The sequence below is a fragment of the Myotis nattereri genome (genome assembly GCF_964212035.1).
Source record: "Myotis nattereri genome assembly, chromosome: 5".
Taxonomy (NCBI): domain Eukaryota; kingdom Metazoa; phylum Chordata; class Mammalia; order Chiroptera; family Vespertilionidae; genus Myotis; species Myotis nattereri.
Genome location: NC_138080.1, coordinates 50,646,111 through 50,669,798, shown reverse-complemented (window position 1 = coordinate 50,669,798; position 23,688 = coordinate 50,646,111). Strand labels below are relative to the sequence as shown.

Genomic DNA, 23,688 nt, shown 5'->3' with positions numbered 1-23,688 from the left:
TTCCCTAGGGGCTTAATAGCAAACCCTTGGTTTGGTTGGGATAGAGACTGTCATATGTTCTGCCCATTGCTCCTGACAAAATCATCTGTCTGGGAGGCTGGAAACAGTCAGATCTGCATTTCTAACCAGGTCTGTGTGATCTCATCAATCCCACTTAGAGATATCATTGAATTATGCATCCAGCAAACTTTTTCCACTGATTTATAGAGAGAGTGGAATGGAGGGGGAGAGACAGAGAAAGATAAGCACCGATGTGAGAGGGACACATCCATTGGTTGCCTCCTCCTGGAGCCCTGACCAGAACCTGGGGCAGAGCCTGTAACCAAGGTATGTGCCCTTGACCAGAATCTAACCCCAGACACTTCAGTTTGAGGCCAACTCTCCATCCACTGAGCCAAACCGGTTAGGCAGCAGATCTCAACCTGTGGGTCTCGACCCTTTCACAGGGTTCGCCTAAGAACATCGGAAAACACATATATAATTACATATTGTTTTTTGATTAATCACTATGCTTTAATTATGTTCAAGTTGTAACAATGAAATTGGGGTCACCACAACATGAGGAACTGTATTAAAGGGTCGCAGCATTAGGAAGGTTGAGAACCACTGGGTTAGGGCCATCCAGAAAATGTTTTATGAGCTCTCAGCAGATGTGGGGCGCCAAGCCAGAAGCCTAGATGCATAGATCACACCAGAGTCCCCACTCTGAGAGAAATGACCCTCCAGACAACAGAGATCATGTGACTTGAGGACTTCCTCCACAGGAATGGCTGTCCAAACAGGGAATAGGATAAATGTTTTCCTTAGTGAGAAAAACTAACACCTGGATTGTAGCTATTTTCCAATGAACATCATTTAGGTTTATTTGTTGGGAAGCATTTTAAAAATTAGAACAATATAGATAAATTTAGTAAAAATCACTTGTTAACATCTGAGAGATGCAAATCAAAATGACAATGAGGTACCATCTCACACCTGTCAGGATGGCTATCATCAACAAATCAACAAATGACAAGTGCTGGAGAGGATGAGGAGAAAAAGGAACCATCTTGCACTGCTGGTGGGAATGCAGACTGGTGCAGCCACTGTGGAGAACAGTATGGAGTTTTCTCAAAAAACTGAAAATGGAACTCCCATTTGACCCAGTGATCCCACTTCTAGGAATATATCTCAAGAAACTAGTAACACCAATCAGAAAGGATATATGCACCCCTATGTTCATAGCAGCACAATTTACCATAGCTAAGATTTGGAAACAGCCTAAGTGCCCATCAGCAGATGAATAGATTGGAAAACTGTGGTACATCTACACAATGGAGTACTATGCTGCTATAAAAAAGAAGGAACTTTTACCATTTGCAACAGCATGGATGGAACCGGCGAGCATTATGCTAAGCAAAATAAGCCAGTCAGAGCAAGATAAATATCACATGATCTCACTCATTTATGGAATATAATGAACAACATAAACTGATGAACAAAAACAGATTCAGAGACAGAGAAGCACTGATCAGACCTCAAACCTCAGAGGGAAGGTAGGAGAGGGTGGGAGTATGGGGGAGAGATCAACCAAAAGACTTGTATGCATGCATATAAGCCTAACCAATGGACACAGACAACAGGGGGGAGAGGGCATGAGTGAGGGAGTGGGGGGCAATGGGGGGATAAGGACACACATGTAATACTTTAATCAATAAAGAAAAAAAAATCACTTGTTAAGTAGGACACACTGAAAACCAAAGTGCTCTCTCACCCTGGAGAGAGGTCACCCAACCTCCTTTTACCCTTCCTGCCTGACCATCCTTTTTTTTTTTTTTTTTTTTTTAAAGAGGTAAGATTTAACATTTATTGAGCACCTACAATGCGTACAGGAGACCGTGAAGATGATGGGGGTGGGGGAGGGTCCTTGCCTTTGACAGTGTCTGTGCAGATTCTGTGTATCGCTCATGTAATTCCTGGTAATGTGAAACTTTTTTTTCTCCTTTTTAAATCTTTATTGTTTAAAGTAGTATATATGTGCCCCCCCCCCTTGACCTCTTCTATCCTGCCCCTGGTAATATTAATCTCTTTTTTGCAGACGAGGAATCTGAGACACACAGACATAAAGTAACAAATGGCTTAAGAATTGGAATCCAAGGATATATGAGTCTAAATCTATTCTTCCTCAATACACCCATTTCCTTTTGTTTCTCAGTGAGAACAAAGTGTATAAGTAGTGACACGGAAAAGAAACAGGCTCTCCCTGCTAGTCTGTATCAACCCGTAAGCTGTCTGATCGTAGGGAGGATCTAATGATGCTACAAATCAGGAAACCGCAGTGCCTTTCGGTGACTGGAAGGTTACATGGCTGCCCAGCGGCAGCCCAGTGTCTTGCAGGTCAATTCCCGAAAAGAGCAGCCGCTTGGGTCTGTCCTCAAAACCCAGCTTCGGCCAAGAAGGAAAGTATGAGTGTCAAACACTTCTCCTTGGAGAAGCAAAGTAATGACTTTTGGGGCAGTGGAACATTTCTCAATCTTCCACGGCAAAAGAACCCGATTATGGGGCGCGTATTTACATAACTTACCGAACAAGGAGGGTTTCGGACTTGGTGTAAGTTATAACGAAATGCCTCTGGGAACTTCTCCCGTGATTGTGAATTTTGTGCTTTAGCTCCGTTAAACTTAACTGACTCGAAATGCTATTGGTTTTGCTGGTAACCACTTTCTAATGAGTAAGGAGCGATGATCCACATACTTTTTTTAAAAAAAAAAAGAAAAACTTGCCGAAACCGGTTTGGTTCAGTGGACAGAGCGTTGGCCTGTGGACTGAAAGGTCCCGGGTTCGATTCCGGTCAAGGGCATGTACCTTGGTTTCAGGCACATACCTTGGGGGGCGGTCAGGAGGCAGCTGATTGATGTTTCTCTCTCATCGATGTTTCTAACTCTCTATCCCTCTCCCTTCCTCTCTGTAAAAAATCAATAAAATATATTTTTTTAAAAAAATCTTAACTGAAAACAACCTAATAGCGGTGATTCTGCAAACTTCACGTACTTCCGCGAACTGGCGGGCGTGGGGCTGGGGGCGGGCGGCCTCGCGGGGCCAGACGCAGTGTCCCCGGGTCCGGACCCGCAGCCCCGCAGCCCCGCTCCCCGTGTCCCAGCTGCCGGCGGGTTCGCCGTAAAGCACCTGCAAGTTCAAAGGGCGCGGATCCGTTCCACCTGGCGGCGACCTTCCGGCCGGGGTCTCCGCCGGGGCGGGCAGCACCTGCTTCTCCCCGCCGCCCCCCCCCGCGGAGCGAGCGCGAACGAGGGACCGAGGAAACGGGCCGGGCTCCCTCCGTGACCAGCGCCGCGCTCGGAGCCCGGAGAACTAGAGAGAAACGGCGCGGCCCGCCTGTCACTGAGCCGCACGAGCCGCTGCCCCGCGCCCCCGGCGGGCGCTCTCCTCCCGGCGGGCGAGGCGGGGCCGGGGCGGCGGGGCCGCTGCGCGGGCTGTTCTGCAGCCGCAGTGCTGACGGGCGCGGTGCGGGGCGCACGGGGACCGCAGGGGGCGGCGGCGAGGCCCGCGGGGAGGCGATCCTGGGGCGCAGTACCTGCGGCCGGCCGGGCGGCGGCGGCTGCTCCGCGGGCCTCTTGGGGCTGGCCGGGCGCCCCTGTGCCCTCGCCCTCGCCCTCTCCCGCCGCATTCCCAGCTCAGCGCCTTCTTTCCCTGCCTGATCATCCTTAAGTGTCTTCTGTATCCATCCAAAAACATCCCAGTCATACACAGCACACAAGCATGAACAGTCATTATATTTTATTTTATTTTTTAAAAAATATATTTTATTGATTTTTTACAGAGAGGGATAGAGAGTTAGAAACACTGATGAGAGAGAAACATCGATCAGCTGCCTCCTGCACACTCCCCACTGGGGATGTGCCCGCAACCAAGATACATGCCCTTGACCGGAATCGAACCCGGGACTCTTGAGTCTGCAGGCCGACGCTCTATCCACTGAGCCAAACCGGTCAGGGCATTATATTTTAATTAATTAATAATACAATATGAGACTACTATGTGCTGTGTTCTACACTTTCCTTTAAAAAAAAAAAAATTGTGTTTATTTGACTCCAAGCTGATAACAATTGCTGGGAAGCCAGATCTCAAATGCTCCCTACAATTTGCTTTTTACAAAAAAAATATATCTAGAGGTTATTTGGGGTTTTCCACACCCACATGCATAGATATATTTCATGGATTGCTTTAAGCATTCATTGCTGCTTCACTTTACAGCCAAATGAGATTATATTTGTCAGATTTCTTTCTTTTTTGTTTTTTTAATCCTCACTCGAGGATATTTTTCCATCGATTTTTAGATATAGTTGAAGAGAGAGGGAGAGACAAAGAGATATTGAGAAACACGTTGATTGGTTGCCTCCTGCCCTGGCCAGACCCTGGGCCAGGGAGGAGCCTGCAACCAAGGTATGTGCCCTTGACTGGAATTGAACCTGGGAGCCTTCGGTCCACAGGCCAATGCTCTATCCACTGAACCAAACCGGCTAGGGCCAGTTTTCTTTCAAGAAACAGTAAGTACTGTACTCCTACCTTTCTTTATAAAGATTTTACTTTTATTTGCAGTTTTATACGTTTATTTGAGAGTCAGCAGTTAGTCCTCGCCCGCATTAACAGTTGGTAGATATTTACAAGTGGTGACAGGTACGTAGGTAGCCAACGCATAGTGCTTGTTGGAGGAATCTTCATCCTCATTACATTTTCTGGACCACTGCACCCGGCTGTGGTATGGGACATTCCTTATTCCTTTGATCTTGACAGCTTGACCCTGGCATCAAGTCATACATCTGGGGTTCCCATCTCCTTCAGGGCAAGTTTCTGGATCTCTTTGAGTGCCAGAGCAGCAAGCTTCTTGAAACCCACTCCATAGATGCGCTTGTGATGTTGATGGTGTGTTCTCTAGTCACTACCTCCTCGATGGCAGAAGGCCCTTCTTCTCTCCACCCTTCTTTACGGGAGCCACTATGCTAGGCCCGAGTTGGAAAGGAAGCAAAGATTTTCCTTTTATTAGTATTATTATTTAAGTATATTTTTATTGATTTCAGAGAGGGAGATAGAAATATCAATGAGAGAGAATCATTGATCAGCTCCTTTCTGCACGCCCCCTCTGGGGGATTGAGCCCCCAACCCAGAGCTCCCAACCCAGGCATGCGCCCTTGACTGGAATCGAACCTGAGAACACTTCAGTCCGAAGGCCAGTGCTCTATCCACTGAGCCAAACCAGTTAGGACAAGATTTGACTTTTCAGTTTCTTCCTCTGCAAAATGGACTTAAAGGGTGTTGAGAAATTCAAGGGAGGATTACAAAGGAACAAATTAGATTACTAATCTGTTTATTAACAAGGTTAGTCCTCCCTAGCCTGCAGGAATAAGAGGAGATCCCACCAACCAGACTTTTGAACTTCCTCCTACCCATACCCTACCCACCCGTGTCCCACCTCTAGGGAGGAGGCTTTGGTGGGTGAGGTCTAAAGAGGCCAGGCTCACATTACTAAGCATTTATCTGGTAGGAGACTGGCTTTGGAGACTCTTCTTGGAGACACACTTCAGGGACTCACTCAAAGGAGCAGGCTCCAGGTAAGCTGGGAGTTGGCTTTCTGGGTGGCTACTCTAGCAGGGCCTTGACTTTACCTCACAAGCCAATCATCACTTAGATTCAGGTTATTTTATGACACATGCTTTCATTATTGCTGGTGTCCCTCAGTTAGCCTTGCCCTACTTCATCTAAATGCTTGCTAAAAATACAGATATCAGAATCCCAATCTGACCTAAGGGGTGACAAATATCTGCTCATGCAAAGTGCCCCAAAGTGCTGGTCTGAAGCTGCCTGTGGGAATCCTCTTCTAGAATGTCTCAGTGTCTGGTGCCAAATTCTTTTTGTTTAAAACCAGAGCTTCTGCCCTAACGGGTTTGGCTCAGTGGATAGAGCGTCGGTCTGTGGACTGAGGAGTCCCGGGTTGGATTCCAGTCAAGGGCATGTGCCTTGGTTGTGGGCATATCCCCAGTAGGGGGTGTGCAGGAGGCAGCTGATCAATGTTTCTCTCTCATCAATGTTTCTAACTCTCAATCCCTCTCCCTTCCTCTCTGTAAAAAAAATCAATAAAATATATTTTTAAAAAACAACAACAGAGCTTCTGCCCAGCTGGTTTGGCTCAGAGGACGGAAGGGTCCCAGGATGGATTCCAGTCAAAGGCATATGCTAGGGTTGTGGGCTCAATACCAGTGTGGGGCATGAAGGAGGCAACCAATCAATGATTCTCTTTCTCATCGTGTGTCTAACTCTCTCTCCCTCTCTCTTCCTCACTGAAATCAATAAAAAAATATTTAAATATCTGAAAAATAAAAAACAGGTTCCAAGAGGTTTACCTAAATTGATGTGTATGCTGACACCAAACTGAAAGGGAAGCTGTTGCTATTTTCCTGGCTGCATCTGTCTCTGGAGGAACAGATGATCAAAAAACCTACCCCCAATGACAGGCGGACTCAGATCAGACCTGAAATCCAGCCCATATAGCCTACAAGCAGATGGAACTTTAATGCCAGCCTTGGTCTTTCTCTAATCTCAATTTATCTCAATATTGAGATTTGTACAGGGGGATGGGATGTGGAAACAGGGAAGAAGATGATGGATTTGGAGTGGAGAAAGGGGATCAGTTTGAAACAACTGTGAGAAAGAAAGGAGATGAAATGGATCTGAGATGAAGGAAAATGGATGAAGCTTAAGGAAAGGAGTAGGAGAAACCTTCTTGGCTAAAGAGAGCAGAGTAACACTGAAATAGAATTAAAGTGGTATATTCAAAAAAAGAAAATTATAGAATATTCTAGGTATTCAGAATAGGTGAGAAAATTTTATGAACTCATGTATGAAGAACCTATATTCTAGCCCTAATTGGTTTGGCTCAGTAGATAGAGCGTCAGCCTGTGGACTGAAGGGTCCCAGGTTCAATTCTGGTCAAGGGCATGTACCTTGTTTGCAGGCACATCCCCAGTAGGGGGTGTGCAGGAGGCAGCTGATCAATGTGTCTAACTCTCAATCCCTCTTCCTTCCTCTCTGTAAAAAATCAATAAAATATATATTTTTTAAAAAGAACCCATATTCTATATCTAACCTTTTACAACTTCTACTCGTATCAAAACTTTGCCATTTCTGTGTAGGAAATCTCTAAGATTTTAATTCTAAGCTTCTCATTGTACATTTCTAAAAGAAACTCTTAATTTACATACTTCTGCATTAAAATGTTGTTCTTGTTTTTTTAATATATTTTATTGATTTTTTTACAGAGAGGAAGGGAGAGGGAGAGAGAGTTAGAAACATCGATGAGAGAGAAACATCAATCAGCTCCCTCCTGCAAACGCCCTACTGGGGATGTGCCCACAGCCAAGGTACATGCCCTTGACCGGAATCGAACCTGGGACCGTTCAATCTGCAGGCCAGTGCTCTATCCACTGAGCCAAACCCATTAGGGCATGTTTTTGTTTTAATTTATTTGTTTTACAGAGTGAAAGGATGGGGCAAGATGAGAGAGAGAGAGAGAGATTGGAAATGAGAAAGAGACATTGATTTGTGGTTCCATTCAGTCATGCATTCATTTGTTGCTCCTTCTATGTCCTCTGATCTTGGATTTAACTTGAAACCTCAGCATATTGGGACTAACAGAAAAAGCAGGCCAAGGCAATGTGCATACCTCTAATGTCATTGATTACATCAATGTAACATCATTATCAATCAGTTTTTTAATCCTCAAATATCCAACTAAATTTTGATCAAATATTTTTCAAAATGAAATGAAATTAGATTTATACATGCTAGTAATAACTGATGTGTATATCTTGTAAGTCTATTTTAATTCCTATAACCTACTTCCATGTGTTTTTACTTTCTGTTTATATTTGTGTTGAAGCAACAAGATCGAATTTTCAGTAGAGCATATTACAGTCAGGATTTTACTGATTACTTACTCCGTGTATTATTAAAGGTTTACCAGAGAAACAGAACCAATAGTATGTAAGACATTTTTTAAAAAGAGGTGACTCACAAGGTTATGGAGCCTGAGATGTCCCATGGTCTGCAGTCTGCAAGCAGGAGACCCAGGAGAGACAGTGGTGTTGTTGAAGGCCTGAGAGTCTGAGAACAGATGGGTCTGAAGACTGAGAACCCAGAGCATCCAGGACAGGGGGTGGGTGTGCTAGTTTTTGTTCTCTTCAGGCCCTCAGTGGATTGCATAATATCCACTGATAATGGGAGGACCATCTGCTTTGCACATCCAATTCAAATACAGATCTCCTCATAGTCACACCCAGAACTAGTGTTTCACCTGCTACCGGCTATGCAGTGGTCCAACCAAGGTGACAGGTTAAATTGACCAGATTATTCTTCAGACCTTTTTCTATCACTTATATTTCCTGTAACTAGATAGTTTGGAACGATGATGAGATTTAGGTTCATTTATCTGGCAAAACTTCTTCACAAATAATGGTATACTCCCTCTAACAGTTCTATGATATCTTTTTGTTATTATTATTTTTTTTTAGAGAAAGAGGGAAAAGAAAATGCTAGAGAAGATCAGTGTGAGAGAGATACCTTGATTAGTTGCCTCTCTATATGACCCAACTGCAGATGGAACCCGTGACCTTGTGGTACGTGGGACAACACTGCAACCAACTGAGCAAAACTGGCCACTCTTTTATAAAAAATATTCTTTTTTCAATTTAGTAATGGGTTTTTAGATTGAGAGGAATGGGGGGGGGGGCTGAGAGAGAGAGAGAGAGATCTATTTGTGCCACTTGTTTTTGCATTCATTGCTTGATTATTACATGGTCCCTGGCCATGAGCTGAACTTGAAACCCTGACACATCTGTACCATGCTCCAACCAACTGAGCTACGTGGCCAAGATCACTGCTTTCCCAAAAACTATTTTGCTTACTTTAATAAAGCTGGTACAATCAATATCCATTTAAAACCCATATCCCAGGACACAAAATACAAATAAAATAAAAAAGAGCAGTGTTCTGTTGCACAAACTTTTGCATGAATAAATTTATGAAATGCTAATGAAAATTAAAACTCTTCTGGGATCTTCTGACAAGATTTTTCTTTACTCTTAAAATGCTTGCTCTGCCCTAACTGGTTTGGCTCAGTGGATAGAGCATTGGCCTGCGGACTGAAAGGTCCCAGGTTCGATTCCAGTCAAGGGCATGTACCTTGGTTGCGGGCACATCCCCAGTAGGGGGTGTGCAGGAGGCAGCTGATCGATGTTTCTCTCTCATCCAATGTTTTTAACTCTCTATTCCTCTCCCTTCCTCTCTGTAAAAAATCAATAAGATATATTTTTTTAAAAAAATGCTTTCTCTGCCCTGGCCGGTTTGGCTCAGTGCATAGAGCGTCAGCCTGCAAACCGAAAGGTCCCAGTTCGATTCCAGTCAAGGGTGCATGCCCAGGTTGTGGGTTCGATCCCCGGTGGGGAACTTGCAGGAGGCAGCCAATCCATGATTCTCTCTCATCATGGATCTTTCTATCTCTCTCTCCCTCTTCCTTCCTCTCTGAAATCAATAAAAATATAAAAATATTTTTAAAAATCTATTCTTTAAAAAAAAAAGTGCTTTCTCTTCAGTGAAGCCGTCTTTGGTGTTAGTCTTTACTCTCACCTTATCTGTCATCTTGACTCCAACCTGATATTCCTCTTCTTTTGATCCAGACCTTCAGATTTTATTTTATTTTATTTTATTTTTTAAATATATTTTATTGATTTTTTACAGAGAGGAAGGGAGAGAGATAGAGAGTCAGAAACATCGATGAGAGAGAAACATCGATCAGCCGCCTCCTGCACATCCCCCACTGGGGATGTGCCCGCAACCCAGGTACATGCCCTTGACCGGAATCAAACCTGGGACCTTTCAGTCCGCAGGCCGACGCTCTATCCACTGAGCCAAACCGGTTTTTGGCAGACCTTCAGATTTTAAAAGTAGCTTCAAGCTGATGAAAAGTCATAATTCCACAGTTGAGTTCACTGAAAAACTCCCACCTCCCACTGAAAGTCATAGTCCAGGAGTGAAGCAATCACATTCTAGAACTATTGTGACAATTAGAAGTACTATGAACACTTGCATTGGTCCACCTCATTTATCACGAGCCTCAAAATGCACAGTCCTGAAAAGGGTGGCCTCCCTGTGCATTTTGAAATTTAATATTTCAAAAGGAGAGGGCGATATGAAGGAGGCTGAGGCTTGATCACCAACACTCAGCACAATGAAAACCAACAATAATGAATAATGGGCACTAGAATTCAAATTACCACAGGTTTTAAAGAGATGGGGGGGGGGGGTTGGTGATCACTTTTCAATTCCATTGTGAAGGCCACATTACAAAAGAACTATTTTTAATAATAAGAAAGGATAGAGGGGAGAGAAGAAAAAGAATATCTAAACCATTGAATGACCCGCTGTTGTTCCTGATAAACTTCACTCACATCTTCCTCCTCCATTCCCAGTTCTCTTGGAGTGTGATTATCCACATTTCTCTGACCCTCCAAGAGAAACCTGAGCCAGTTCATTGGAACTCCCCGTCTTAGACAGCATGATTCTTCGGGTTTCTTGAGATGTGTTGTCATTTTCACTTTGAAGTGAAACTCACTGCTGCCCTGTTCAATGACTTTGTATTCTCCTTCCTTCTTATTCCCCAAATCTTCAGTTGATGGTTTTACCTCCTGGTCAGACATGGTGATGGTGCTTTACCTGAGGTCTCCACACAGAAGCAGCCTTAGGTAGGCAGGACCTTGCTCCTGGATTTACAAATCCTTCTGTCTTCCCCATAGCACATGATTCCTTTTTTAAAAAATAAATCATTATTGTTGAAAGTATTACATATGTCACCTTTTTTTCCCCATTGCCCTTTCCACCCCCCTCCCCTTCAAGCCTTCGACACTCACTGTCAGTGTCTGTGGGTTATGTATATATACATATGAGTTCACTGGTTGATCTCTTTCCCCCCTCTCCTGCCTTCTCAGATTGAGGCCTATGATCAATTTGCCTAGATTGATTAATTCCTTTTAAGTTGCAAAATAGACTTTACTTCTAACTCCTCCTTAAGTATTGTCATGATAAATGATTTGGACTACCTGACCTACTGTTCATACAGGGAGGAAAGGATTAATGCTGATTGAACTTTTAAATGGTGATATCTTTTTATCTACAGAAATCACTTATGACTTGGATGGTGCTGGGTTTTTGACCAGAGTCCACAGCTGATTTTCACTTGGCAATGTGACATTAAACACAGAAGGAGTAGGTGACAGAAGACTGGACGTCAGTTGCCCGCTGGAACTCTGCTTGGAAGCTCTTAGTGGCTTCCACAGACAGGTAGACCTGAGCCAACCTCAGCGTCTCACATTTCCTCCCTCTTGGACAATCACACGGACTGAAGGGAGTCTCTTCTGATAGTCACCTTCACGGCACCATGGCCTTTGCAGCTTCCCTGGCCAAGCTCCAAGCAGAGGCCAGCTGCCCCATCTGCCTGGATTACCTGAGAGACCCAGTGACCACTGAGTGTGGGCACAACTTCTGTCCCTCCTGCATCCACCAGCGCTGGGAAGGTCTACGGGGCACCTTTCCCTGTCCTGTCTGCCTCCACCACTGCCCTGACAGGAGCTTGATGAAGAACATGCAACTATGTCACATGAGTGAGACTGTTCAGCAGATTCCCGGCATGAGGGGAAAGAGGAAACGGCAAGAGGAACCCCTGTGTAAGAAGCACCATGAGGTTCTGACCCTGTTCTGTGAGAAGGACCTGGAGCTGCTGTGTGCCCAGTGCAGGGTGTCATCCGACCACCAGGATCAGCCCCTGGTCCCCATTGAGGAAGCAGCAGCTAGTCACAGGGGGATGCTCAAAAGGCACATTGAGGCCAAGATTAATCATCTTGAAGTTGTAGAAATGTTATATAAAAACCAAGTTGAAAATACTTGGGAAGTGAAGAGAAAGATGGAAAAATGGAGGGAGGAGTTGGACAATGAATGTAAAGAAATTAAGTGTTTCTTAGCAATCGAGCAAAATGAAATTGATAACAATCTACTTATAGAAGAGAAGGATGTTGAAGAAAAACTAATTGAAAATAGAAGGCAAATTTCAAACCATAGGTTCAGGGTAAGCAGTCTGTTAAGTAAAATAAAAGAGAAGTGTTTGCAGACAGATGAGGATTTACTCACAGGTATTGAAAGCATTCACAACAGCTATGGAAACCGAGAGACCCCTGCGGTGTTTTCATGTGATTTAAAGAAGGGGACTTACACTCTCCCCCCACATTACTTGGGCCTGCATAGAATGATCCGAATGTTTCAGGCAGATTTGACCCTGGATCCTGAAACTGCCCATCCAAACCTCATTATGTCAAGAGATAAAAAAAGTGTGACATATAGGACACCAAATGGTTTTCCTAATATCCAGGATCTTACTTCTTACCCAGCTGTCCTGAGTTCTGAGGGATTTGATGCTGGCAGGCATTTTTGGGCAGTAAAAATAACAGGCACAGGTGAATGTTCCTTAGGTGTGTGTAAGGAATCCTTCCCCAGAAATACTGACATACCGCCTTCAGCAAGAAATGGATGCTGGCAATTTTCGCTCTGGATTCCTACAAGCGGCCCTTCCCCCATAGGACAACCGAAGATTGGCATTTTCCTGGACTATGAGTTGGGAGAGGTTTCATTTTATAATTTGAATAACGGGTCATGCTTGCATGGAATCACTGATACATTTACAGAAAAACTTATGCCTTATTTTTCCATTGCATCTTCTTCAGCATCCCTTATAATCAATGTCATCTGAGGCAAATGATGACAATTTGGATGGATTTTTGTGTGTGCTTTTTTCCTTCCCTTGTTATCGAAAAAAAAAATACTTATAATAAAGACCCTGATTCTGGTTTTGATGTTTGAATGTTGAAAACTTCAAGGACTCACCCTTCTCTCCTCCCTGACCTTACACCTGGGAAAGCTAATGAGAAAGTCCAGGTGCCCCATCCATGGGTGCAGGGGGGGGAGTTTCAATCAGGCAAGTTTCCATAAGTGTCAGCTGGCTCCCACCGATAGCACCCAGTAACCAACATGAACACCACAAGCTAGCTAGTCCCTTTTCCCTGTGCTTAGTCATTTTGGTTCCTATTCTAAGATCCACTGACGCTTCCCACAAAACCTTATCATGTGAGTAATAAACTTTCATACTCTTCAGGTATGTGGTGAGTCATCAGTGTGAACATTTGAAACCAATTTTGGATGGCTCCACCCTGACTATGTAAGCTGGTCACCACCATGGGCATTGTGAGCAGGATTTTCCAGATATGTCCCCCCCCTCCCCGCAATACCACCACCACCAGGGCTTCCTCCTCTGGCTTTGTGTGGTAACACCTCTGGTTCCCTAGGCAAGGCTGTCCTTGCAGTTTGTGCTGCATTTGCTGAGTTCTATGAGGCTGTGTTGTGTAGATTTGACTGACCTAAGTCAGAAATTTCATAAGAAACACATTTAAAAAAAGAAACACATTCTAGCCTGGTCAGTATAACCCAGGAGTCCCAGTTAGATTCCCTATCAGAGCATATGCCCTGGTTGCTGGCTCTATTCCCTGGTGGCCATGTGTGGGAGGCAGGCAATGGAGGATTGCCTCTCATTTCTGTTTTCATCTCTTTACCTCTTCCTTTCTGAAGTCAATAAAATATATATATTTTTAAAGAGAAACTCATTTTATTTGCTTATTATTATTTTTCATATAATTTTTTGGAATCCTAATTGTCTTGCTGTTGTCTCATGTTTTATAAAATGTTCATGTAGAGGGCTGAGCAAAGCAGGTTGACAGTAGTGATACAAATATGTACAGTAATAAATAACAAATAATACAAGAACAAACTTTTGTGTATTATCAACTGTAAACACACTTTGTTTAAAATCCTCATTTGATGCCCAGCCGGGTGTAGCTCAGCGGTTGAGCGTCGACCCAGGAACCAAGAGGTCGCCGGTTCGATTCCCGGTCAGGGCATATGCCCAGGTTGTGGGCTTGATCCCCAGTGGGGCATGCAGGAGGCAGCCAATCAATGATTCTCTCTCGTCATTGATGTTTCTCTCTTTCCCTCTCCCTTCCTCTCTGACATCAGTAAAAATATATTAAAAAAAAAAAAATCCTCACTTGAGACCTAGCCTGTTTGGTTCAGTGGATAGAGCATTGGCCTGTAGACTGAAAGGTCCTGGGTTCAATTCCAGTCAAGGGTACATGCCTGGAGTTGCAGGCTCAATCCCCAGTAGGAAGTGTGCAGGAGGCAGCAGATCAATGATTTTCATTATTGATGTTTCTATCTCACTCTCCCTTCCTCTCTAAAACCAATAAAAATTATATTTAAAAATATTTATAAAATAAATTAAATCCTCAACTGATATGTTTATTGATATAGAGACACAGAAAGGAAGAGAGAGAGAAACATCTATGTGAGAGAGAAGCATCAATCAGTTATTTCCCCTTTTTTTTTTTAAATATATTTTATTGATTTTTTACAGAGAGGAAAGGAGAGAGACAGAGAGTCAGAAACATCAATGAGAGAGAAACACTGATCAGCTGCCTCCTGCACATCTCCTACTGGGGATGTGCCCACAACCCAGGTACATGCCCTTGACTGGAATCGAACCTGGGACCTTTCAGTCCGCAGGCCGACGCTCTATCCACTGAGCCAAACCGGTTTCGGCCACTTGTTTCCTTTATGTGCCCTGAAGGGGGGCTAAACCTAAAACTTGTGTGCCCTGAGTGGGAATGGAATCTGCAGCCGTTTTGGTGGAGGAGACCACATTCCAACAAACTGAGCCACCTGGACAAGGCTGTTAACATACCTTTGACAATCCCAGTATGGCCTCCAAAGGTAACATACTCTTTTTTTTTTTTTCACATTATGTGAAATTTGCAACCTTTTAGAACACACTTCTGTTTATATGCCTGTATGTGGATTGTTAACAATGTTTGGAAATAAAGTTTTAGTTTGCATATCTCTGACTATTTGTCTCCATAACTTGAAAAGATGCTCAGCAGAGAGAAGCATTGATCAGACCATCAAACCTCAGAGGGAAGGTAGGGGAGGGGAGGGGTAAGGGGGAGATCAACCAAAGGATGTGTATGCATGCATATAAGCCTAACCAATGGACACAGACAACAGGGGGGTGAGGGCATGAGTGGGGGGGGGTGTCGGGGGACAATGGGGGGATAAGGACACATATGTAATACCTTAATTAATAAAGAAAAAAAGAAGAAAGAAAAAAAGATGCTCAGCAAATCTTTCCTTGAGGTATAAGGGAACCCTGCCCTGATCAGAGTGGCCCTGCTATGCTGTGCTGATCTCAGGTGCTTACTCTTGTAAAGTGCAATGTAGGCCAGCAGGGCAGCTCCATTATCCACCCAGGGATCTATCTCCCTCAGTCATGTGTTGTCACAGCACTGGTCAGTACAGCTAGACAAAGAGGGAGCATTGAAGGGCCACCCTGAGCACTGAAGGCCAACACCAGGAAGAGACACACACTTTTCCCTTTTTCCATTTTCTCAAAGTCATTGCAAGGCCCTACTTCTCTGCAAGGGGTGAAGAAAATGCATGTACTGTGAGGTGGAAAGCGACTGCTTGCCATGATTCCCGAATCCAATTAGACATCAGTGAAATGTACATTACTGATGAGTGTGAGAATGGAAAGTCATTAAAACTTATAAATAGGCCCTGCCAGCATGGCTCAGTGGCTGAGGGTGGATCTATGAACCAGAAGGTCACGTTCAAGTCCTGGTGCGGGCTCCATCCCCAGTAGGGGACCTGCAGGAAGCAGCAGATCTATGATTCTCCCATCATTGATGTTTCTGTCTCTCTCTTCCTCTCTGAAATCAGTAAGAGTATATTAAAAAGAAAAAAAAAAACGACAAAAACTTGTAAATAGCTTAACGTAGATATTTATAATAGTTTGAGTTAATTCTATAGCAGTTATTGGGTAATTTCCCCCAATAAATAAGACATTTCATTTAAGTAAAATAAGCCTTAAAACATTCGTTATTTTTTTAAAAAAAAAAAATATTTTTATTGTTTTGAGAGAGAGGAAGGGAGAAAGAGAGCGATAGAAACATCAATGATGAGAGAGAATCATCGATCAGCTGCTGCCTGCACAACCCCACTGGGATTCGACCCTGCAACCCAGGCATGTGCCCTTACCCGGAATGGAACCCGGGACCCCTCAGTCCACAGGCCGACGCTCTATCCATTGAGCCAAACCAGCCAGGGCAAAACATTCGTTATTTGGTTGCAATGTAAAACTCGATTATTTTGAAATTTTGGTGATTAATTAGAAAACGAGACATTGAGACTAATGTCTAAATACAACCAGATGAGTGAGGCTCCTGGGAACCGGTGGAGAGGTCAAGCTGGCGAGGGCTTTGGTGCAGAAATCGCGGTGGGGGCCAGGCTAGAGAATGTGAGCGCACAAAAGTGGGGGGGGGGGGCTGGTCCCGAATGCGCTGGGCGGAGACTGGGCGGGGAAGCCACCCTCACCCCCCCGCCCCCACACACACACACACACACCCACCCCCCACCCCAACCCCTGGCCCTCACGGCGTGAGGCGGTGCTTCCTGCCGGGTGCGCGGGGTTGTAAGAGAAGGCACCAGGGCGGGATGGGGTCCACGACACGCCGGCTTATTTTCCAGGGTCCCCGCCCGGTGTACTGCTGGGCGGTGGTGCGCGCGGGCCTGTTCCCAGGCGGGTGCCCAGCCCACGTGCTGGCGCATCTGCTCCGAGAACTGGGAGCTTCCCCTGCGCGCGCCTGGCCCGCCCGCCCTGGCTCCTTGCGCGCCTGGGCGCCCGGCCGCTGGGCTCCGCTCATCCCGCTGGGGCGCATGTGGCGAATTTCCCCTCCTTGGGGGTTCCTTGTCTTGGCTCTGAAAGGCTGTGGACAGACTTGGAGCGGCTGCAACAATCAGACCTGTGGCCATCATCACCAGGAAACCTTGGAGAAAAGCAATGGGCTGTTTTGAATTTAGGCAGGCATGGTAGGAATGAAAGGATTTTTGAGTCTCCTTTCTTAGACGGATCCAAACCAGATTACTAAACAAAACAAAACAAAACAAAAAAACAAACAAAAGCACCCCAGTGCCCTATTTTCAGTGTACGGAGTGATATCGTAATTGCAAAAAAGTCTTTTCTTAAGTATATGACAATATTTTCAGGGGAAAGATATTTGTGCTTAGAATGAACTGAGTTACCCTATGGGCACAAATAAAATTAGTGACCTTGGAAAACGCAAGGTTGAGATTTACATTAAAGCACTAATTTGGATTAATAAATTAATATCAATGTTACTGTGATCTTATCACTGAATGAGTCCCTCAGGTCCATCGTGTGAGAGCTGAGATTCTTCAGTAAATAGCGACCATAGTTAAATTATCCTGACTAAATAAAGACTGAACAATTTCTAATAATACTGAAAATTCCTCCTTTTCTACCTGGAAGTAGATTTAAGTCTCATATATTTAAAGACAATTTGATTGTTTGTATATTTCTAAGGGTGGGACGCATGAACTGACAATGTATGGAAATGAAATGAATATCTAAGTAAAATGAGAGACTTAGAAAAATGCATGCAGTAAATGCTTCTTGGCTGATGCTAAGCTACCCCAGGGTTCTTGGATCTGTGTAGCTTTTAGCTTTAGAATGAGTACAATCCCAGAAACCTGTATCACCAACAATCACATAGCTAGGTCACTTTCAATCTGAGCAAGTTGCCTGCTTTGGTATTTTGTGGGTATGAATTCTACCATTCAGTAAAAAGCTAAAAATGATCTGCCATGTATAGGCCCAGACACTTCAATGACTTCAAAAAGGCAAAGGCTGCCAAAACCGGTTTGGCTCAGTGGATAGAGCGTCGGCCTGTGGACTGAGGGGTCCCGGGTTCGATTCCAGTCAAGGGCATGTACCTGGGTTGCGGGCACATCCCCAGTGGGGGGTGTGCAGGAGGCAGCTGATCGATGTTTCTCTCTCATCAATGTTTCTAACTCTCTATCTCTCTCCCTTCCTCTCTGTAAAAAATCAATAAAATATATTTTAAAAAAAAAGGCAAAGGCTTTTTAGTTGAGGTTGTTTGCAAGCAGTGAAACAGACTTTGGCTAACTTAAGGAAGGCAGGCATTTCTCTAAAATAGGGCAGATGAACACAGGCCTCTGAAAGGACCCAACAAGGGCAGCTCAAGTCCTATCAGGGTCTGCCCTGGAATGAATCTGCCTTAGCCAGGGTCTCCTATGGCTTTGCTGCTCACAGAGTTGAGTTGCCCAGATCTCTTTAGTTCCATGACCACCCCTAGGCCAGAGGAGGGTGAAGAGTGTTGAAAGATGTTCCCATTGAGACTTGATGTAAAGGCAGATGGTGAGTCCCCAAAGATAATAGAGTTGTTGTCACAAAAGAAGAGAGAAGAGATACGGCATGGGCAGAAACAAGAGATAGCTTCTACAGGTAGGAATGTAGTTACTAATAGGGAAAATGAAGAAATTATTTGTATTCAGCAGGCATCTTCCCATCGCCTTTCACTTGCAGATGTGAATTAGAGAATGATGGGGTGCTATTTGTATGGTTTTACTATATATCCTATCGGATCCACTGGACAATAAAGTACAGCAGTTGCTCAAATAACACTGATGAGATGCCTTAGAAATTTAACTCTGCTGGATATCAATTAGCCTATGATAAAATTGGTTTACTTATACGGCACTTTACTTCAAGTTACAAAACCAATGAACAATGTTAAGTGAGGACTTACTTTAGATTCTTGTTTTACAGTTAAGGTCTCAATGCTGGCTTAGTTAAGCTCCCAGGTTCCAGCTGTTCAAGAAGTTGGGCTATATTTTTTTCATTCCACACACACATTAAGCCCCTGATGTATATCTGGTGCTAAAGTTGCAAAAAACATAATACAGTACAGACTTCTGTCTTATGAAGCATACCTATTCCAAAAACTTTGATGACTTGTGCTTAGTATCATCTATAGTAATAAAAGGATAATATACTAATTAGACTGGACGTCCTTCTAGACAAACCCATAGTCTTGGGGGCCAAGGCAGAGGTGGTTAGGGGCGATCAGGCCAGCAGGGGAGAGCAGTTACGGGTGATCAGGCAGTCAGGCAGAGAGGTTAGGGACGATCAGGCACGCAGGCAGAATAGTTAGATGCAGTCAGGCAGGCACGCAGGCAGGTGAGCTGTTAGGAGCCAGCAGTCCCAGATTGCGAGAGGGATGTCTGACTGCCAGTTTAGGCACAGGGATCAGGCCTAAACCGGCAGTCGGACATCCCCCAAGGGGTCCCGGATTGGAGAGGGTGCAGGCTAGACTGAGGGGAGCCCTCACCCCTTCCCCCGCTATGAATTTTGTGCACTGGGCCTATAGTAAGCTATGAAAGAGATATGTATGAGTCCATTGAAGCTGATTCAGAAATGTCATGCTAGAAATAAACAGGGACATTAAAAATTATTATAACTGTCTTCTCTGTGTTCCAAAGGTTAAAAGACACATGGAAGGTATAAAATAGACCCAATCAAACTTGTAGAGATGAAAACTACAATGTCAGGTGAAGAGGGCAATAGGAACAGACAGCATTGAAGCCCCAGAGAAGACAGCATTTTAGCTGAGACAAGTATTTTTTTTGGGGGGGGGAGGGGTGACGTGGGAGAGGCAATTATCTGAAAGGTGGGAAAACTACTTGGAGACACAGGGATTGAAGGAGTACCCATGAGAAATGGGAACAATGAGCAGCCAGCATCGGGAGAGAGGGAGGGAGATGGTGAGAGGCACATCCTGGAAAATAACTTGGGAATGGATTGTAAAGCACACAGTCCAAAGTTGGACTTTGTCATGAGGATAATGGGGAGAGTTTGAGGGAGGGAAATATGAATGTTCCTTTTGGAAGAACTTTGACTGCAGTGAGAGGGGGTTGTGAAGGTCTACAGAAGAGAAGGTATTAGCAAAGGCCATGAAAAATGATGAGAGCCTTGACTGAGATAGTGAAAATAGAGAGAAAAGAACAGTTTCAGGAGTTAAAATGGTAATGAATATTGTAATATATAGTAATGCATATTATATAATGAATATTATATGGTAATGAATATTACTATAGGAAACAAGGGAAAAGAAAGAATCAGCGACAATATTGGCTAATATTTATTGATTGCTTATTCTGTACCTAGCAGTGTTCTAAGGACTTTTATGTGTAATTACTTATTTAATCTTCCCAACAAAGCTATGAAGCAGGTGCTATAACTATTCTCCTTGTAAAGGTGAGGGAACTGAGGCACAGAGGGATGAAGTAGCTTGTCCATAGCTGGGAAGCAGTAGAACTTACATTTGAACCCAGGCAGTTTGTCTTAGGAGCCTGCCCTTCACCACAGCACTTACTGCTGGTTGTCCCTACAGCTCTCGATAATCTCTCCTGATTATGATGATAACATCACTGGGTGAGGGAACACTGCAAGGACAGGTTTGGAACGTTCATTCATTCATCACATGTTCGCTGAGTGCCGGCCATGGGTACTGGCATTACAGAGACATAGGAAGTGGGGACACAGTGGGTCTCAGAAAGTCTATTGGGGAAGACATAAGTAAGAGGCCATCACAGGATAGTATGCGGGAGGAGGTCAGCACCAAATGCTTGGGAAGACTGGGCGGGTGGCATGATCCAGATGCTTGGCTGCCCGGGAAGGCTACCCATGGGAATTGCCCCACCTGAGCCTGGAAGGCTGCATGGACATTAGCTAAGGCCGTGGTCAGCAAACTCATTAGTCAACAGAGCCAAATAGCAACAGTACAACGATTGAAATTTCTTTTGAGAGCCAAATTTTTTAAACTTAAACTATATAGTTAGGTACATTGCTATTAACTTAATTAGGGTACTCCTAAGGCTTAGGAAGAGTCACACTCAAGGGGCCAAAGAGCCACATGTGGCTCGCGAGCCACAGTTTGCTGACCACGGATAAGGAAAGAGCTGTGGAAACCAGAACATCTGCTGACCGAGAAAGAGCCAGAGGCAAAGGAGTCTTGAAGAGAACAGAAGTAATCAGAATTGCACCATGAGTTTTGGCAAACTAAACAGGAAACTGTCTAGGCATTGAATGTTAAAAATTGCAGAGCAGTGCCCTGGCGGGGGGTGGGTGGCGGGGGTGGGGTGGGGGGGGGGCAGTTGGTTGGAATGCCGTCCATACACCAAAAGGTTGTGGGTTAGATTCCAGGCCAGGGCTCATACTGAGCTTGCAGGTTTGATCCTCAGTGGTGCCAGAGAGTTTGGGAGGCAATCATTTGTTTCTCACGTAGATGTTTCTTCCTCTCTCTCTAAGATTAGTGGAAACAGCCCTAACGGGTTTGGCTCAGTGGATAGAGCATTAGCCTGTGGACTGAAAGGTCCCAGGTTCGATTCTGGTCAGGGGCATGTACCTTAGTTGCAGGCACATCCCCAGTGGGGGGTGTGCAGGAGGCAGCTGATCGATGTTTCTAGCTCTCTATCCCTCTCCCTTCCTCTCTGTAAAAAAAATCAATAAAATACATATTTTTAAAAAACTGTATTTAAAAAAAATAAATAATAAAATAAAATTTGTAGAAACATATACTTGGGTGAGAATTTTTTTTTCTTTTTAAAAATTCTTTATGGTTTAATGTATTACATAAGTCTCCTTTTTTCCCCATTGACCTCTCCCCGGCCACCCCCACCCCCCATCACATAGCCTCAATGGACACTACTCTCTGTGTCCATTGGTTATGCTCAGATGCATGCATACAAGTTGTGGACGGAAGGGGCCACATGCTGACCTGACAAGCTCAGGGAAGCCCTGCATGGTGGTCCAGCAAACTCAGACCTAAAGTAACCACAAAGGATGGTCTGAAATTAAACTTTAACTAGAAGCAGTTACGGTGGGTAGTTACCTCCTAGGCCAGTATCTTCACTGACAATGTCAACTTTCACCTTAACTGAGCCTATTTGTCTTTTTGCATCTATGATAACATACTCTTGAAATGTATGGGTAACTTGTAACTTCCCCTTTTCTGGACCCCTTGGGGCACAACCTAATGTACCTGGGCTCCAGGACAAATACCACAAATTCCTTCATTGTTATGTTAATTGCTCCTGCACCCACCTAAGCATGTGTGTATCATTTTACTTTTTATCCAATCCCAGGGGTTTCCCTGCTTTGCTTTCTCCCGCCTCTCTAGTCTATCACTAATGGATTTCATGTAACCCACCTACATCCCTTTCCTTTGATTGCAATGTATAAATACAGATGTAACCCGCCGTTCTCTGGAGCATTATCTCAATTCGTTGAGGTTCTGCTTCCAGGCATATGTCGACAGTTTGGCTCCAATAAACTCACAAAAATTCTTTACAGGTTTCAATGTGTGTGTTTGGTTTTTTTTTTACCTTAACAAAGTCCTTTGGTTGATCTCTTACCCTCTCACCCCCAGCCTTCCCTCATAGGTTAGACAGTATATTCGATGCTTCTATGACTCTGGTTCTAGGATTTATTTGTTTGTTTATTTTTGGTTAATCCTCAGCCGAAGATATTTTTCCATTGATTTTTAGGGAGAGTAGAAGAGGGAGAGAGAGAAAGAAACATCCATGTGAGAGAAACACATTGATTGGTTGCCTCCCGCAGGAGCCACAGCAAGGCCTTGCCAGGGAGTATTCTGCAATCAAGGTACATGCCCTTGACCAGAGTAGACACCAGGGTCCTTTGGTCCACAGGCCAACACTCTATCCACGGAGTCAAACTGGCTACGACTTGGGTGAAGATTTAATGAAATAATTTTAAAAATTGTGGAGCAGCACTGAATGCCTAAGATTGGAAATCAAGGAACCCACCCCAGATCTGGATCATGCCCCAGATTACTGAATTATCTATATAATCCTATGGCCCTACCACCACACTCCACCCTGTCCAAAGTAAAAAGCCCTTATCGTTGTCTCCTAATCCTATTCTTGGGCTTCCCTTTTGCCAAATACTAGTAAGGACTCATTTCCCTCTCATTCTAGGATACCTAGTTAACCTAAATTTCTTGCATTATCCATGCTATTCATTTACTAATTTATTATTACCTCTCTTTAGTATCCCCTGCACTATAGTCTATTGTATGCTGCTTAGGTCTGCATGCTTTTATCCCTAATCTCAACAATGAAAATGTGATCTCCTTTTGGACTGAAAACAATAAAAATACATGTTTTAAAAAGTGATGTGTGCCGGGTATCTCAGTTGTTTGCGTCATGGTCCAGCTGTATCAAGGTTTCAGGTTCAGTCCATGGTTAGGGCCCATTCAATAATCAAGCAATGAATGCAAAAATAATTGGAAAAAATCAATCTCTGTCTCTCTGTCTTTCTCTCTTTACCCTGTTCCTCTCAGGAAAATATATATATATATATATGGCTGGTGTGGCTCAGTTGGTTGGAGTGTTGTCCCATGCACCACAAGGTCATGGGTTCCATCCCTGGTTGAGGTACTAAGAGAGGTAACTAATCAAGGTATCTCTCACACTGATATTTCCATGGCTCTTTCTCTATCTTTCTCCCTCTCTAAAAATAATAAAAAAATAACAATCAGATATCATAGAACTGTTGAAGGGACTATATACTATTATTTGTGAAGAAGATTT

The 23,688-nt window shown here is 44.1% G+C and overlaps 1 protein-coding gene across 1 annotated transcript; it reads left to right on the top strand.

Annotated features, from left to right (window-relative positions):
• Positions 1-11,482: 11,482 nt before the first annotated feature.
• LOC308520607 (tripartite motif-containing protein 60-like) lies at positions 11,483-12,844 on the top strand (the record flags this gene model as incomplete). Its single annotated transcript, XM_081093212.1, has 1 exon — positions 11,483-12,844. One exon carries the CDS (start codon positions 11,483-11,485, stop codon positions 12,842-12,844), a length of 1,362 nt encoding a protein of 453 aa, XP_080949338.1.
• Between the last annotated feature and the right edge of the window lie 10,844 nt (positions 12,845-23,688).